Source organism: Nycticebus coucang, chromosome 2 (genome assembly GCF_027406575.1).
Source record: "Nycticebus coucang isolate mNycCou1 chromosome 2, mNycCou1.pri, whole genome shotgun sequence".
Lineage (NCBI taxonomy): Eukaryota > Metazoa > Chordata > Mammalia > Primates > Lorisidae > Nycticebus > Nycticebus coucang.
This window is the reverse complement of record NC_069781.1, coordinates 114,361,607-114,378,084: the sequence shown is the minus strand read 5'-3', so window position 1 is coordinate 114,378,084 and position 16,478 is coordinate 114,361,607. Positions and strand designations below refer to the sequence as shown.

The following is a 16,478-nucleotide window of genomic DNA, read 5'->3' as shown; positions in this document are numbered from 1 at the left end:
TGAACCATAGCGATTGAGAAATTGTATCCAAACCCAGTTCTGCTAGACTCTAGACCCCTGCCGTTCATCGTCACGCCTGGAAAGACTCCCAGAATGTGGGCATAACCCTCCTTCCAGGAGGCTGAAAAAATTGGCCTTATGCCCCAACTCTCCAGGATCCCCAAATCCAGCTCTGGTCCCCACATTCCCAACATGGGCAGGTGGTTCTGGTATCTGAGTTGTGAGCACACAGCCCCTTGGGCCCCTCCCTTCAGTCCCATCTAGCCCCCTCAAGTTTGCTGTGGGGAGGTTCCCCCTTAGATTATCACAGGCCAGCATGACAAATTGTTTGGAGACTTGGGTAACCTGGTTTAATTTAAACCTCCCCTGGGACACAAGCTCTGGCAGCAATCCACTGGTAAAACAACACCCGGGCAATGGTCAGAGTTTTATTTCCAGTTAATTCCTGGGATGGGGGAAGGGAGAAGAGAAGCCACAGGCCATTGATTCCAATTGCCATACACTGGGAAGCCCACATCTCTCGCCCCAGGGCCTGGGTCATGCCTCTTCTCACCTCCTCCTTCCTCTTGGAGTGGTAAGAAGTGGACTTGGGAGGGAAACACTAGAAGCACAGGGAGTATCAATTCAGCCAATTCAGTTTGCAACAGTTATTTATTAAACTCCTCAATTCTGACTCCAAGCGAAGTAATCCCAGACCCTGCACTCAGAGAGCCCCCTAAACTGGGAAGACAAAGCCACATTAAAAAAAAACAACCCAGTGTGTTCAGGGCTTGTCCAGAGGGAGGGAGGGGGACTGGGGGAATCCAGAGTCCAAGAGATCTGGGACATGGGAAAAGGCATGAGGGAAAAGGGTACAACTTGGGCAAAGGCAGGAAGGTCTGGAGAGTCCATGGGGTGTGCCAGGATGCATGGTCACAGGCCCCTGAAGCCATGGAAAGCCTTGACTCTCACCAGGAGCAGGTGGAATTATTTTCTAAGTGGGGTGCCATGTTCTGTCAGGCCCCCACCCCTACCCTAGCCCCAGGCCTCACTGGGACTCAGCCACTGCCAGGAGCGTCCGGCCCCTCATGTCTTTGGGTCCAGCGCAGCGTGTGTCATTCTGGGAGAACATCTTGTCTTTTTTGGCCTTTAGCCAGCAATAGAGGTCATTCAGGTTCTGGTCACAGATCCAGGGGTTATTGGAGATGTCGAAGCCATCATGCATGTCCCTGCCAGACTGCGCTAGGGGTGTCCAGAGACCCTTGGGCACACTGGCCAGAGAGTTATTGGATAGGTCCAGCATGTCCAACTGCCGTAGGCCTTGGAAGGTGCCAGCAGCCACCTTGGCCAGCTTGTTGTTGTTCAGGAAAAGGTAGCGCAGGTCTGGCTGTGGCTTGAGCAGTTCCTTCCCAAGCACCTGCAGTCTGTTGCCCTCTAAGTGCAGTCGTTCCAAACGCAGTGGGCCCCTCAGAAGGTCAGGCTGCAAGGTCTCCAGCTGATTGTCCCCAAGGTCAAGAGTGTGCAGGAGGGTGAAGTTGGCCAGCAGTCCAGCAGGCAGTTTCCGGAGGCGGTTACCGGATAAGTCCAGATGCCCCAGTCCTTTCAAGCCATGTAGCCAGGAGGCCTCCAGGTCTTCCAGCTGATTTTCCTTCAACACCAGGGTGTCCAGGGAGGCTGAAGCCTGGAAAAGGCCTGGAGGCAGTCTGGTCAGGGCATTGTGGGTTAGATCAAGCACCCTTAACCGTGGTACAGGAAGAAGAAACTTGGCTGAGAGGCTTTCCAGGCGGTTGCTAGAAAGGTGCAATTCTTGGAGTTTAGAGGTGCCCTGGAGGAGGTCGGCTGGCAGCTGGGTCAGGTTGAAGAATTCCACAACCAGGTGGACAGTGTCAGCTGGGAGGTAGCTAGGGAGCTCAGCAGGCGGGTGACAGGAGACGGAACTGCCTCTTTCGAAATGGAACACCAGGCAATCTTTGGGGTTTTGGGTGGTGCTGTGGGCTGAGTCTTTGGGGCTTTGGGTGACACCTTGGGCTGAGGCCACAGACAGCAGCAGCAGAAACAGGGTTCTAGAAAGATGGAGGTCAAAGCCCCGTGGACTGCAGGCAACAACAGAAGGTGCTTAATAAGCTAAAGTGAAAATTTATCTAGGTAGGTGAAAATACATCCAGAATCTGCACACCTCTTCCCAACTCCACTCCCACCACCCTGGACTGTGCCACCTTGTTACTCACCTGAACTAGAGTAGCCACTTCCACTTTCTCTCCTGGCTTCTACCCTTGCCCCCATAGCTGCCAGATGTGAGAATTCTGATTCCATTAAATTTAGTTCCTGATCTACATACTACTCTTCCCCAACACTAGCCCAGCCTCAATGGGCTATTAACTACTCACTGTCTGACTTGCTAGTTTCTTTGATCTGTTTTATTTTGGGGGAAGTTCTTATCTTCCTGGCTCTGTGTTTTGAAGGTAGAGCCAGTGAACCCTTACTCATCTTGAAAAGTCCAAGCTCCAATGCCCCTTTTCCACGAAGCCTTCTCTGCCCTTCCCAAGAAGTGCTCTTAGTCTTCAGAGAGAAGTCTCAGGCTCCTTGTCTTTCTGTCCAGCCCTGACCAAAAAAGTTAAGGATATCTGTGTCCAACATCATCTTCCTCTAAGCACTCAAGTGCAATACAAGACACTAGGAGCCAACAGGAGACTCTGAACATGAAAAGTATGTCCTGCTGTTGGGCAGGTGTTGGGCAGTTGGCCTTGGGAAGGGGTGGCTTATAACTGCCACAACAACCCTTGAAAGCCTGCAGCTTCTCCTTTTCCATGGCTTCCCTGGCCCAGCAACATCAGCTATCACCTGGACAGTCTTGGTCTAGGGGGCCTCCTCCCACTCCTTTCCTGGCCCATGGCCCACCTGGGCTTCTGTAGGTGTGTTTCTGTATGTGGGATTGAATTTTTCTGTCCAGGGTTAGGATTGATCTGTTCCAGCCTGCAGGCCTGTATCTTCCCCCTGCAACGTTAGTGAGTCAGGTGGAGTGTCCTCTTATCTCTTGTGTGGCCTGGTATTCGAGTGGGGACCTACCTTTGGTGTCGTCTGCTCCAAAAGGACATGGCGGCCCACCTCATCTGCTTCTATGTTCTCTTGGCCTGGGGAGGTGGCCTTATATCTGCCTGGGCTGGGATTAGGGGAACTGACTTTGGGGAATTCCCCACACCAATCCAGTTCCTGATAGGAGCTAACCCAGAGATAGGCAGAGGAAGAGGAGGAGCAAGAATTGCAAAATCTTCCTGGCAATTGTTTCCTGCTCAAGTCATTCTTGGCTCCACTTCTAAAGCTAATTTTTCCTTTCCTTTCCTGTTTTTTGGGGGAGGAACTCAAAAGTCTCTCTAGCTGTAGCCCCATTTCCCCCAACCTAGGATTCAAGGGTCAAGGTTGCAAAACACCATCCTTAGGAGGATGACAGGACAGCTCTCTGAGTAAAAGATACTATTTACAATAAACTGGAACAACCAGGAAGTTCAATGTAAAGGACAAAAATGCTCTTGTATTCAATTCATGGCTTGTTATTGTGGGTTTCTTTAATGAAGTTTTTTTTTTTTTTTAAATAAAAATAGAATTCGGTGGTGAGTAATGACAGAAGTTTCTGTGTTCTTTGAACAATGGCTTGGGAGGAGTAAAACCTTGTTCTGAATTCTAGCTCTGTCATGAACTACTTTGTTTTGTAACCTTAGGCGATTGACCTTTCTTTGCCTCAGTTTACCCATCTGTGAAGCTGAACTCAATGTCTGAGGGCCTCTTGGGCTCTTTTTTCATCTAAAGCTGACATGCTATTTGTTTCAGATCTTTTTGTTTCCTAATGAAATGCATTGGGAAGCTACAAATTTTCCTTTGAGAACTGCTTTGTCTGTGTCTTATGGATTTGACTATGTGATGCTTTTTCTTGTTGCATTCTAAATATTCAAGTTTGATGTGTTATCTTAACCTGCACCCAGGACTTCTGACATGCCTGGCCATGACCCCCTCTCCCAGCCCAACCTCTGACAGATTTTGTCCCCATTCAGCTGTGAGGATTGATACAGGGTTTCCCCTTCAGAGGTAGACAGAGACCCCCCCTACCCCATTTTTCTAGGCCTGAGTGAGCTCAGAAGTCAGTCTCAGGTCCAGGCCCCCATTTGTAGGCACAAACAGGTTCTCTGCAGGCTGTATTCTCCAGACAAACAAGCTCATAAAAAGTAGCCTGACCAGTGTCTCATCTGAGCTGCCTCTGTGGGAACACACCCTACTGCTTCTTCTGGAGCAGAAAAGCATGCCTCAGGTGAGACCACATCACTCTGCACTATGGCAGTTTTAAAATTAACTTCTGCCAAGCCTCTGGCACCAAACAGTTGTGACATACTCCAGACATACATTCCATCTTCCCCAAATCCCCTGCCTGCAGGATAGGAAAAGCAATATATAAACTCCTACCTAGATAGAAGGCCCAGCAGGCTTCCCGCTTGGGTCCCCCTCTCCACTGCCAGAGGTTCTGTTCCTCTCTTTTGGTTATCTTCTCTTTTATCTTTCAACAAAATCTGTCCTTTCACTTATTTGCATGATCTGTGGATTCATTCCTCGAATCTCAGGGACAAAGGACTTAGCAGAGAGAGAAACTTGGCTACAGGATGACTAAGAGTTCTCTCAGTGAAACAGAGACAAACGCTCTGGCTCACAGCAGCAGTCACAGAGAAAGAAAGATAGAGCACTTTGGGAGGCTGAGATGGGAGGATTGCTTAAAGGCAGGAGTTTAAGACCAGCCTGAGGAAGAGCAAAACCTCCTTTCTACAAAAAACAAAAATTATCCAAGTGAGGTGGCACATGCCTTTTGTCCCAGCTGTTTGGGAGGCTGAGGCAGGAGAATCACTTGAGCCCAGGAGTTTGAGGTTGCAATAAGCTATGATGACACCACTGCACTCATGCTTGGGCAACAGAGTGAGACCTTGTCTCCAAAAAGAAAAAAGAAAAAAAAAAAAAAGGAAAAGAAACGGACATATACATGAATATACAGACAAAGACACAGATACTGACACAGATAAAAGATACGTGTGAAAATACTTAGATAGAACCAGAGTCACAGAACCAGAGTCACACATGGCAGAGAATGATAGATTTGCAGAGTTCCTGGTAGAAATAAACCCATAAAAACAGATACACAGGTTCAAGAGGAGCTGTTAGGCACCGTCATGACGATTTGCATTTCTTTGTTGAATTTCCCCATAATGAGGGGCCTGTGTCTATCATGTCCCCTGCTCTGTCCCCAGAGCCCAGCCATTAGTAGGTATTTAATCAACATGGGCTGTGAGGAAGGAAGGCTTGTGAAATATAGACATATGATACCAAAGCAGTTTTTTGAAATCAGATCACATCTCCTGCTTAAAACTCTCTGATGGCCTTGTGTCCCACTTAAAATTCAGAAGACTAGGTAAGGAGAATGTGGAGTTAGTGTTTCATGGGGACTGAGCAGCCTCAAACTCCTGGGCTCAAGTGATCATCTGCCTCAGTCTTCCAAGGAGTTACAGGTGTGTGCCACTGAACCCAGCTAATTTTTTAACTTTTTGTAGAGACAGAGTTTCACTATATTACCCAAACTGGTCTTGAATTTCTAGCCTCAAGTGATCCTCCTGCCTGAGCCTCCCAAAGTAATCCCAGGTGTGGGCCACTATGCCCGTCCATCATGCTTTTTCTTACACAATTAGCTCAAATCAAGGTTTAATTTGCTTGTATGGTGTTGGTCCATGCCCCTCCTCCACAAGGCCATGAACTTTCATAAGGGCAGAGCACAGAGTAGGTATACACTATATACTTGCTGAAGAAACAATCAGTAACTGTCCTCTATCCAGATGAAGATGGAGATGACCCCCACATCTCTCCAAATTTCTATACCCAGCCCTCCCGATTTCTGTCTTGATCTGGTCAACTGCCCCTTCTACCCACCCGGAAGACAGCACAGCCAGAGCCTTGGGGGCCGGTGGTTGTAAACAGAGTTTTATTGATGGGAAGGGGCTGGGGGAGGCAAGCTCCAGAAAGGGTACAGGACTCAACTGGCCACGTGGCATGCATGGTCAGCTGGAGATCAAAGGGGGGAGGTATCAAGAGGATGGGTGATATGGGTCTCTCTGACCACCCCAGGACTGCACTACAGGGGGCCTGCCCGCTTCACCTCTCCCCAGACCTCCTTGAGCCCTGTAGACTGCAAATGTGACTTCTGGGCAGGCTGTCCTGATTTCTGGCCTGAAATCCCAGCACTGTTCCCCCTTCCCTCTGCATGGGGGGTTCAGACTCTGGACCGGCAACTTGGAGGCCCTCAGCCTTCTGGAAGCCCCAGCATCGGCTCAGCCAACACCCAGGCTGCTGGGGAGACCACACACTCGCACTTAAACACACACAGCACACACCCACAGCAGCCCTCACAGGCACACACACACGCCCCTCCCCAGCCCCTTGCACATACGAACACAGCATGCACACACACACACACACACACCCGCACACACCAGGGACCTGGGGCAGGGAGGGACATCTTTTGGGGGGGGCTTGGGTCTGCAGCAGTGGCCCCTCTCCTGTCCCCACCCCACTGCCAAGCCCCTGGTCACCACCCCAAGAACGGAGTTGTGCAATTGGTTAAAAAACTGCAAAAGAAACAAAAATTGCAAAAGAAACCAAAATCTACGCGCATAAGGTCAACCTCAAATCCATAGCAAATTCCTCCCACCCACCCACCCCAAACCATCTCAGTGTCCTGTGCCCTGGGTGGGGGGAGGGCGAGCTCGTTGTGCTTCCGTGTGGCGGAGGGGGCCCCCCACGCAGGTGGGGTGGGGGTCTTAAGCACCCACTCGGAGCTGGCCAGGGCCTGGCGTTCTCGCGCCCTCTGTCGCTCCTGGTTCCCGTGGCTGGCACTGCCAAGGTGGTGGGAGGGCCCATGCCTAGGGCACCGGGGGTGCAGTCCTGTCTGCCCCCCCATAGGGGAGGAGGTGGGCCAAGTCCGTACTTGGCCGGGCATGGCAGCCACGGTGTCGTTCCCCGGGCCTGCCCTCACCACTGTTGAACGTGTGCGTGCGGCGCAGGGCGGTGGCTGGTGGGGCATGGGGCCCTGGTCTCCGGAGGCTGCCCGTTGGGGGTGGGCTCCAGGGCCGAGGGTGGCTGTCAGAGGCTGTGGTTGGGTCTAAGGGGCCCGTGGGTGCTGACACCACTCGCCGGCGGTCCGGGCTGGCATGAGGGGTGAGCGGGAAGTCGCCATAGGAAGCTCGGCCAGGCCGCGCAGCATAGAGGCGGGTGTCAGGGGCCGGCTCCCCTGGCACAGAGGGCTGCTCTGGGGCCCGGGTGGGGGCCAGCAGCAGCAGAGAGGAAGAGGCGGAGGCAGAGAGCAGGGGGTGGCCATGGTCCCAGCCACGGGGGGCCAGGGCATGAGGGTGGGGGTGCGGGGTGGGCAGGCGCTTCTGGGGCAGTGGAGTCTGCTCCGGTGTGGGCAGCAGCCCCGAGTCCAGGTCGTGGGGGCCGCCCTGCAGCAGCGTGGCCTTGGCCCACCCATTCTGCATGAGGGGTGCCAGCAGTGCCTCAGGGGGACCCCCGACCCCACCAGCCCCGCCAGCCCCACCACCCCGACCCCCAGGGCCAGCTGCCCGGCGCTCCCCCAGCCGGCTCACACTCAGCACTGCCTCGCCACCCCCATGGGCCAGGATGGCCTCCTTGTCCTTGCGGCGGGCCAGCTCACGCCGTTCACGGAGACCTACAAACCAGCCCACACTGAAGCCGGACACCACTGCGCCCACTACGAAGGCCGCCACTGACGATGTCACCAGCAGGTTCACAGACACCAGCCCAGCACGCTCCTCGGAGAGGCTTGCCCGAAGGAGCCCTGGCAAGGAGGTTGGGTAAGAGGGCTAGCCTGGGTGTGAGCGTGACTTGTGTGAAGTCTGCACAGCCCTCCAGCCTCTTCAGGCCTGTCTGTCTGCCCTGTGATGTCTCTTTGTTCCTACCAATGTCTGTCCGTTTTCACAGTGTCTCTCTATTTTTGTGGGGTCTGGGTGTCCTCTCAGAGTTGGCCCATCCTTCTGTTTCTCTGTCTTCTGGGGTCTGTCTGTCCTTCTGCTCTCTCCCTCCCTCAGAAGTGGGAACCAGGCCCTTCTAAAGCCCTGGTAGAGTCTAGCTGTCCCGCCCCCACGAGCATGGTGAGGCAAGAGAAGACTTGAGAACCAGGATTGGGGGTTCTTGGGCCTTCTCCCTCCCTCCCCCCATGGGTATGGGGGATGGGGGTTCCTCACCTGACCTCCCCTACGTCTTACTCACCTGTGCAGTCCCCTAAGCCTGAGGTGCTGGCCCCGGACACATCCTGCTCAAAGGTGGCTCTAAGGGGTGAGAGGAGGCACAGTAAGCAGAAATCTCTGGTTAGGTCAGCCACACACCCTCCACCCACCTTTCTCTGAACCAGTACCTGGTGCCAGGGCTAAGGAAGATGCAGGAGCCATCGGGGGCCCACCCACAGTAGGGGTCCTGGCTGCCAACACAGTTCCTAGAGCAGACAAAGGTCCCTTATCATTGGCCCCTTCCACAGCCCTGACTGCATGCCCACTAGGCCCTGCTGCAATCACCTGCCTCTTAAGAGCCATTTCTGGGTCCTCATGATGACGTACCTGTGGTGGGGACTATGGTTCCCCATTTTACAGACAAGCAAACTGAAGCTCAGGAAAGGTGGAGCTGGGATGAGCACCCTAGCAGGCTTGCCCCAGATTTGTGCCATTGACTCAGTGGGGGTCAGAAGGTGGGGTCCTCGGTGCTGAGGGTTCGCATGGAGCCCAAGGGTCACCCATACGCTGCATGCACCCTAACTGGACACCAGCTTTAGACACAGGGAAGCAGCCTCTTTCCTTTAGCCTGTCCTCCCCACAACAGCCACCAGAGGACGCCTGTGAGCACCAGAGCCAGGGCCTGTCCCTCCACTCACCGCCCCCATGGTCCTACCTCCCTCAGGGTCAAAGCCTAAGTCCTTTCTTCCTTCCCTGGTGCCTACCAGGCTCTGCATGACCTTCCCTGTCCCCTCCTCCCTTCCTTTCCCCTCCTCACTCTGTTCCAGCAACACAGGCCTCCTTGCTGTGTCTCTAACACGCCAGACACAGTCCTGCCTCAATACCTCTGCACAGGTTGTGCCCTGTTCATTACTCAGCAACTCAGGACACTGTTGGGCCCCCAACTGGAACCTGGTTCCCCTCCTCCCTGTTCTTATTTTTCCTAGCTTCCCACCCACATCCAGCCTAGAGTGGGCTACTCACTTCATACACCCTGAGTGCTGCTGGCAGCGCGCCACGGGCACACGGACCACACAGCGGGGAAAGGCCGCCAGCAGGCCGCCTGAGGCTGTGTCCAGCTCCAGGCTCAGTAGCCGCTGCCCTATCTCACCACCACCAGACCGACCACACCTGGGGACAAACAGAGTGGTGAGGCTGAAATGCCCATCCATCTTTGCACCCACTGGTGCCCCCTCCCTGCCTTAACCCAGACACACCTGTCTGGCCGATAGGTTTCAAACTCCTCTAGAAAGACACTGGGCCCAGCAGTCCCTGAAGCGCTGGCATTGGGCCGGATGAGAAACTTGAGGACAGTGCCCGCCTCGGAACCCAGGAAGACGACAGTCTGGTTGCCCCAGGGGCCAGCGCCCACATCCACAGCCACACGGGTCAACTGGTGCCTGGAGGCCAGGTCAGGGTGGGAGTCAGGCTGGCCTTACAACCCCCTGGCCCCACAGCCATCACATACCATCAAGGCAGGCACAGGTGTGGTTACACAGTTGCATAAGGACACTGACATACTAATATTCATGACAGCAATAAAAGTGGGCACATGGATAAACACACTCAGGCATGTGGGAACACACACCAGAAATAAGAGGACACGTGTGTTCATCTCAGAACAGATTCCCCCAAACTGGGCTCTCACCTGGGTCTCTCTGTCTCCCTCTAGCCTACAATAAGCCCTGTCCTCCCTCCCGACTATCCTGGCCTGGGTCCTTGTCCCCACATCCCTGCCTCTCCAAGACTGACCGCATCAGGGTCCGCACGATCCAGGGCCCATGGCCTAGCGAGGGCACAGCCTCATCCATCAGGGGGTGGGTCTTGACGAAATTAAGAATGTCATCGGGCAAGGCGCTGGAGGCATTGTACTGCATGCCGGGAGCAGCACAGCACCCGGGCCTGGGCAGAAGAATGAAGGGGAGGTAGGGTTAACTTGAGGGGTCCCCCCATAAAGGGCCCTTGATTCTCCAGCAGGAACTTCTGCCCAGAGATCCTCAATTTTCCCCATCTGCACAGCTGAACTTGGCAACAGCTAAATGTCTGGGCATCTTATCTGGGCACTCAGGATGGAAGGGGCTCTCACCGGGGCCGAGGCACCTGATCCTCTGGCACAGGTGTCCAAATGGACTCAGGGGACTTCTGCTCACGGAAGCGGCCTTCGAACACAGCAGCCACATGTGTCATGTCAAAGGCGCAGACAGCCGAGCCAGGGATGCTGGGGAGTGGTGGTTTGGATTAAAGAGTTTGGTGAGCCTGGTGGGGGCACCACCTTGGGCAAGCGTGCAGAAGAGTCCTTGACCTCAGACACCAACAGATGTTTGGTTCCCTGGGCCGCACATGCCTCCCTTCCTCCCCCCATTGCATGTCCTGAGCGGCTCTCAGATAGGACCATTGTCTGGCTCCTCTGAGGTCACCTACCCATTTAGGCTCCTATTGTCACTTGCCTAGTGTCCCCCCTCTGAGATGCTACTTTTGCACCCTTAGAATCTTCAAAACCCAGGGAACTTTCAAAAAATGTGAACCTGATCTCATCCCTCTCCTGCTCCTTTAGAACCCCAGGGAACTTTTAAAAAATGTAAACCTGGTCTCATCCCTCTCCTGCTCCTCACTTTCCCATGGCTCCCTAGTGCTCTCAGGATAAAGTCCAGGTCCTCTCTATGGTCCACAAGGCCCTGCACAACCTTCCCCATTCTCCCTTCCTCCCTCTCTCCCCCTCGGCTCACCCTGCTCCAGACACATGGACCTCCTCGATATTAAACATACCGAGACTGCAGCCTCAGGACCTTTGCCAATGCTGTTCTTAGAACATACTTCCCTCTTTCTCCATCTCACACCCAAACCTTAGCTCCAAAGTCCCTTCTCCTAGGAAGCCCTTCTCGCCCCTATCCCCCAAAAACAGAGGATAAGGGCCTTGGATGGTCAGTGTCTTTTTCATTCCACCCTAGCCTGGGGCTGAGGCCTCTTGACATCCAGGTTTACCCAACCCAAGACCTGGAGCATGTTTGATGAGTGAATTTGGGACCTCCCCAATCAAGCCTACCAAAAGCTCTCAGTTTGCTCCCGTGGTGGGCTCTGACCTATTGCTAGGTGTGGAAAAGACTGCGAGGACCACGGGCCGGCCTCCCAGGCTGACCACGCCTGTGACGGCTTGCAGCACGTTGAAGTAGAAGTGGGAGTCCCCAGGCACAGAGCAGTTGAGCCGTGCCTTCAGGAAGGACGTCCACTGCTTCTCCAGCACACGGGGGGAGCCTCCCACGTCGTTCTTGCACACTCGGGCCACGCGGGACACCACCACCTGGGCATGACAGTGGACAGACAGGAGGCCTGAGTCTGTGTCCCAGGAAGACTTGCCCATGGGCCACACTGGGATGGAGCCGTCTGACCCTGGATCTAGTGGGACCTCTCTGGGCACCTGCTGTTCCAGTGGAAATTTGGGGAAGATGATGGTGACCATAGTAACAATGATGACTATAATCACCATTTCTGCCACTTGGTTCTCACATCTCTTACACTCCTCCCAAGGGGAGCCAATGATGTTCCCATTGCACATATGGGGACAGAGGCACTGAGAAAGGGAAGTGACCTGCCCAAGGTCACACTAGTAGTAAGAGGGAGTCTGTGCACTTCATTACTGTCTGGCTGCCTGGATGGGCAGATGGATGGATAAGTGGATGAGTAGACAAATGGATAGTTACGTGGAGGGGGTGTGTGTGGACAAATGAATGAATCTGATGAAGGATGATGGATAATAAAGGAGATAAAGAAGAAGGACATATCTGATAGACTGGTAGGTAGGTGCATGGCTTGCTGGCTGGATGGGTGCATCAATAGATAGGTGAGTGGGTGGATGGATGAATGGGCGGGTGGATAGATGGGTACAAAGAAGGATGGATGGATAGATGGATGAGTGCATTGATGGACAGATGGGTAGGTGGGCGGATGGATGGGTGTGTGGATGGATGGATGGATAGATGGATGAGTGCACTGATGGATGAGTGGGATGGATAGATGGGTGGGTGGGTGGATGGATGGGTGAGTAGATAGTGGGTTTGTGAATGGATGGATGAGTGTGTGTTGGAGGGATGGATGGGCGTGTAGATGGATGGGTGCATCAATAGACAGGTGAATGGGCAGATGGATGGGTGGATGGATAAGTGGGTGGATAAATGTGTGTGTGGATGGATAGATGGATGAGCGCATTGATGGATAGATAGGTGGGTGGGTGGATGGACGAGTGTGTAGATGGATGGATGCATTGATAATAGATAGGAGGGTGGGTGGATACATCAGTGCTTGGGTGAATGGGTTATGGATGGATGATAGATGATGGATAGATGGATGCATGAGTAGTGTGTGGGTGGACAGATGAGTAGTGGGGGGAGGGATGGATGGATAGATGGGAGGGTGATGAGTAGATGGATGGATGGTTGGTGGGTAGTTAGATGGGTGGGGGGGCGGGTGGATACAGATGGATAAATGAGCTGATGGAAGTGTGGGTGGACTGAAGAACAGGCAGATGGGTAAGTGGGAGGCTTAGCAGGTGGATGGAAAGGCAGTGGATGAAGAACAATAAATGATGGTAGCTGGGTGGGTGGACAGTGGAGGAGAAACAGCCCCAGGGTGTATTTGACTTCAGGTTCGTATCCTTTGCCAGGGCTGAGTGCACCAGGCTGTTCCATATATGCCTTCAGCCTCTGGGCCATGGTCCCAGCTGGAGGGGAAGCCTTGAGGACCAGAGGCAGAGTGTGGGACTCTCACTTTAGGTGGAGTTTCATGGATCCACTTTGGACCTCCACATCCCATGATCAGAGCCTTTCCACTCCATTTCCTACTAAACAGATCTCTTACAGGGAAATAGGGCCTTACCTTCTCCAAGTAGTTAAACTCCATTGCGATCTCCCGGAAGAAGAAGTAGACGTGGTTGCCCCACTCCACTGCATGAACAAAGTATGGCTCTGTAGGACAGAGGGGTCAGAACTCAGCCCCTGATATGACAAGGGGGTTCTAGGGCTTAGAACTAATCAGCTTTTATGGTGAAGGGGAGACCCAAGCAAAAATGAAACAGACTCAAAGTTTGGTTATTTTGGGGCAAGAAGGGAGGTCAGAAGCCTGAAATCACCATATCTACTCCCTACAAATGGCAACATCTACTATTTTTTGTCACCTTCCTCCCTCATGTTGAAGAGCTGAGTTCCTGTTATACTCATGCTATAGTTCCATTTCGGGCATCTAAAGCCTCCCACTTCCAGCAGGTTCTCCTTTAGATCCAACTGAAATCATTCCTCTAGATTTATGTTCAAAGAGGTCAATAGATTCCAAAAATGAGAAGTCCCCTTCCTAGCTTCTCTGCAACTCTTATTCTGGTGGGGGGATTTGATGAATGTCAGCCCTGCCAGGACTGGGCCCACTGCTCTCTGGACTTCACCTTTAAACCATTTGGAGTCGTGTTTCACGGTGCGTAGGGTGGGCCGGTCCCCAAGGCTGCGGTAGATGACAGCATCAATGGCTAAGAAGTCAGTAACAGTAGCTGTGAAGAGCATCCCATCTGCATAGGGTGGATGGGAGAGGCAGGCAAAAGATAAAATTGTAGTGTCCAGGGGCTGTGCTGGTCTAAACTCAGTTTTCAACACTGAGTCCTGAATCCAAGGGAGCCCCTGCCTCCAGGCTGAGCCCCAACCCCATCTAAGCCCTATTGCTAACTGAGCCCCTGACTCTAGCTAAGCCCTGAACCTGGCTGAACCTTAATCCCAGCTGAGCCCAAACTGGGTCTGTCCATTTCACAGATGAACAAATGGTCACTCAGTTGTCTGCTAAATGACCCAGACTCCAGAGTGGAAAATGCCAGGCCCTGCCCAGGGCCAGGCTGAGCAGATGCACAGTGGCAGAGGATACTCACCAGAGAAAAGGGCAACATTGGCATGTTTGGGGTCATAAGGGCAGCGGGCCATGCCACTGATGTTATCCCCAAGAGGCTGCAGGGTGTCTATCTGTAGGGCAGATGAGGGTTAAGTGACAGATCTGGCCATGCCTGGCAGCCCCTAGATCCATCAGCCCCAACTCTCCGGGAGTCCTCTCTTTACTATGGATTAATGTGTAACTGTGGCCATGCACTTGACCTCTCTGGGCCTCAGTTTACTGATCTATAAATATGTCTAAGAATTGTGGCCAGCCCTGGTGGTGCATGGCTGTTTATCCTAGTATTCTGTAAGGTAGAGATGGGAGGGCTGCTTGGGACCAGGAGTTTGAGCCTGGGCAAGATAGCAAGAAAAATTAGCTGGGTATGGTGGAGGGTGCCAATTACTCAGGAGGGTCGCTTGAGCCCAGGATTTGGAGCATGATCATGTTTCTGCAATGAGCAATGATCATGCCACTGCACTCCAGCCTGGTTGACGGAATGAGACCTTACCTCAGAAAAAAAAAAAGTTGACTTTTGTTAGTTCTAAAATTGGATGATAGCTTAAGTAGCTACAGCTCTCCTGACCCCTTTGGAAGTAACTGACCCCTCTTGAACCCAATCTAGGCAGGAAGGACATATCTAGCAAGACCTCCTTTAGGTGACACCGCCTGGGGAAAAGCCCTGGCTAGTGGAGGGAGGTGAGCAAAGGTCTGGAGGTTGCACCTGTGTTGGGCAGGGGGTCTGAGAGGCAGAGACTCACGCTGTAGTTGGCGCACACCGGGTTGAAGGCGTTAGAGCCGCACACGAAGAGCGTGGACTCATCCCGAAGTAGAAGCACCTTTACGAAGTTTCGGCACTCGCCCTAGGGTGAGGACGAGGGGTGGGGGATGTGTGTGTGAACGTGGCTACTCTGTAAGTTACTCGGTAAGCGTGGCCTGAGCTGTGCGCCAAGCGTGCGTGGCGAGGGCAGAGGGCAGAGCCAGGGCGGATCTGGGGCCCTTGAGGGAGGGGACAAGTAGGGGACCAATGTTGTGGGTATGGCCTGACTAAGGACTATTTTATGGGCGTGACCAGGGTCTGGGCATAACCATGGCAACATCAAGGTCCTAAACTAGGAAATAAGGAAGAGGAGGAAGAGGTGGAGAAGATACCGCCTTGGGCGTGGCCATGGCTTCTGGGGGCGGTACTGGGGCGGGGCCAGGGCCCACTCACCTCTTGCTTGCCTTTCATTCGACACACGTCAATGTCACTGGGGTTAGATCGCCAGGTCAGCTTCTGCGGGCAGAGAGAGCTGGTGAAGGGGCAGCAGGGTTCCCAACAACCCCAGGAACACCCCCCCCCCGCCCAGGGCAGGGTCGAACCCATCCGGTTCTCCAGCGCAGTGCGTGGTCCTTCTGATGGGATCCCAGGCCCTGCCCCTCCCCTCCCGCCTGCGCTCCTTCCTCACCCGCTGGTAGCGCAGCTCTGTGGAAGTGGGTGGCTCCAGTTCCACCCGGTACAGGTTGTCCCTGGGGGAAGGGTATGGTTAATGAGATTGGGGGGGCCACCCTTCCCCTCTTTCCAATCTGTCCAACAGGTAAAAGCAGGTATATGCTGAAGCCCCTAACACCAGGTATATGCTGAAGCCCCTAACACCAGTGCTAAGCAAACCCCGCCATACATTCCCCTAGGGCCCTCTCATGTCCTAACAACACGAGGGACCACCCAATGTTCTTACATCAGACTTCCCACCCACCATGTCGAGGAAACTGTCCTGCACAAGGTCACTGGTGACCTCGAGAAGTCAAGTCCAGTGGTCATTTCTGCATCCTCCTCATCCTCTCCAAAGCATCTGACCTAACCGAGCCCCACTCTTCCTGGGACCACCGTCTTTCTGGAGCCCCAGACCCCACACTCTCCTGGCTTCCCTCCTACCTCTCTGGGACCCTCCTGGTCTGCTTCTGTCATGTCGTGGGCCCTGGGGTGGTTCCTCCTCCCTCCTCCTTCCTTCACCCTCCCCACCCCCCCACCCCCTCCTGGGCAACCTCGTTTATTCATGGAGTTCTAAGTGCCCTCTGCATTCCGATGATGTCCCCAGTCCCATCTCCAGATCTCCAGCCCTGGCCTGACACTGAACTCCAGACACAGGGCACAGCTGCCCATGAATGTCCCCCCTTAGGTGACTCCCGGGGTCTCATACTCAACACAGACTCTCTGGGCCTGACCCAACCCCCAAACCAGATCTGAGTCTCAGCTGGGGGCAGTTCCATCCTTCCAGGGGTTTGGACCACAAGTTTCCAGGATCCCTCACCTCTCCT

At 53.7% G+C, this 16,478-nt stretch overlaps 2 protein-coding genes across 7 annotated transcripts in view; both read right to left on the bottom strand.

Annotated features, from left to right (window-relative positions):
* Positions 1-632: 632 nt before the first annotated feature.
* On the bottom strand, positions 633-3,163 carry LRG1 (leucine rich alpha-2-glycoprotein 1). 2 transcript variants are annotated; one of them, XM_053579507.1, is made up of 2 exons: positions 3,046-3,163; positions 633-2,072 (listed from the first exon to the last, which is right to left on the bottom strand). In XM_053579507.1, exons 1-2 carry the CDS (start codon positions 3,087-3,089, stop codon positions 1,028-1,030), a joined length of 1,089 nt encoding a protein of 362 aa, XP_053435482.1. In that variant the 5' UTR covers positions 3,090-3,163; the 3' UTR covers positions 633-1,027. The 2 variants fall into 2 exon arrangements, with proteins under 2 accessions (XP_053435482.1, XP_053435488.1); XM_053579513.1 differs by having other exon boundaries at positions 633-2,042; positions 3,046-3,139.
* A 2,806-nt stretch (positions 3,164-5,969) lies between these two features.
* Positions 5,970-16,478, bottom strand: part of SEMA6B (semaphorin 6B) — a 30,551-nt gene continuing 20,042 nt past the window's right edge. For 3 of the 5 annotated variants that reach the window (XM_053579492.1, XM_053579479.1, XM_053579475.1), the window contains exons 4-17: positions 15,629-15,689; positions 15,394-15,456; positions 14,942-15,043; positions 14,182-14,272; positions 13,711-13,830; positions 13,152-13,240; positions 11,363-11,580; positions 10,369-10,500; positions 10,035-10,184; positions 9,500-9,682; positions 9,267-9,413; positions 8,432-8,509; positions 8,287-8,345; positions 6,459-7,855 (exon numbers count right to left, since the gene is read on the bottom strand). In XM_053579492.1, the coding sequence (XP_053435467.1) occupies positions 6,924-7,855; positions 8,287-8,345; positions 8,432-8,509; positions 9,267-9,413; positions 9,500-9,682; positions 10,035-10,184; positions 10,369-10,500; positions 11,363-11,580; positions 13,152-13,240; positions 13,711-13,830; positions 14,182-14,272; positions 14,942-15,043; positions 15,394-15,456; positions 15,629-15,689 (2,425 nt within the window). In that variant the 3' untranslated portion in view covers positions 6,459-6,923. Of the gene's footprint in view, positions 7,856-8,286; positions 8,346-8,431; positions 8,510-9,266; positions 9,414-9,499; positions 9,683-10,034; positions 10,185-10,368; positions 10,501-11,362; positions 11,581-13,151; positions 13,241-13,710; positions 13,831-14,181; positions 14,273-14,941; positions 15,044-15,393; positions 15,457-15,628; positions 15,690-16,478 lie in introns of all 5 variants that reach the window. The other 2 variants (XM_053579466.1, XM_053579483.1) reach the window with 1 other exon arrangement.

What these genes read in the sequence shown, in the direction of transcription:
- LRG1 (XM_053579507.1), bottom strand. Translation starts at nt 3,089, where the DNA reads ATGAGGTGGGCCGCCATGTCCTTTTGGAGCAGACGACACCAAAG. An exon ending in TGGAGCAGACGACACCAAAG is followed by an intron (nt 2,073 to 3,045) that starts GTAGGTCCCCAC and finishes TGTTGCCTGCAG; the next exon opens with TCCACGGGGCTTTGACCTCC.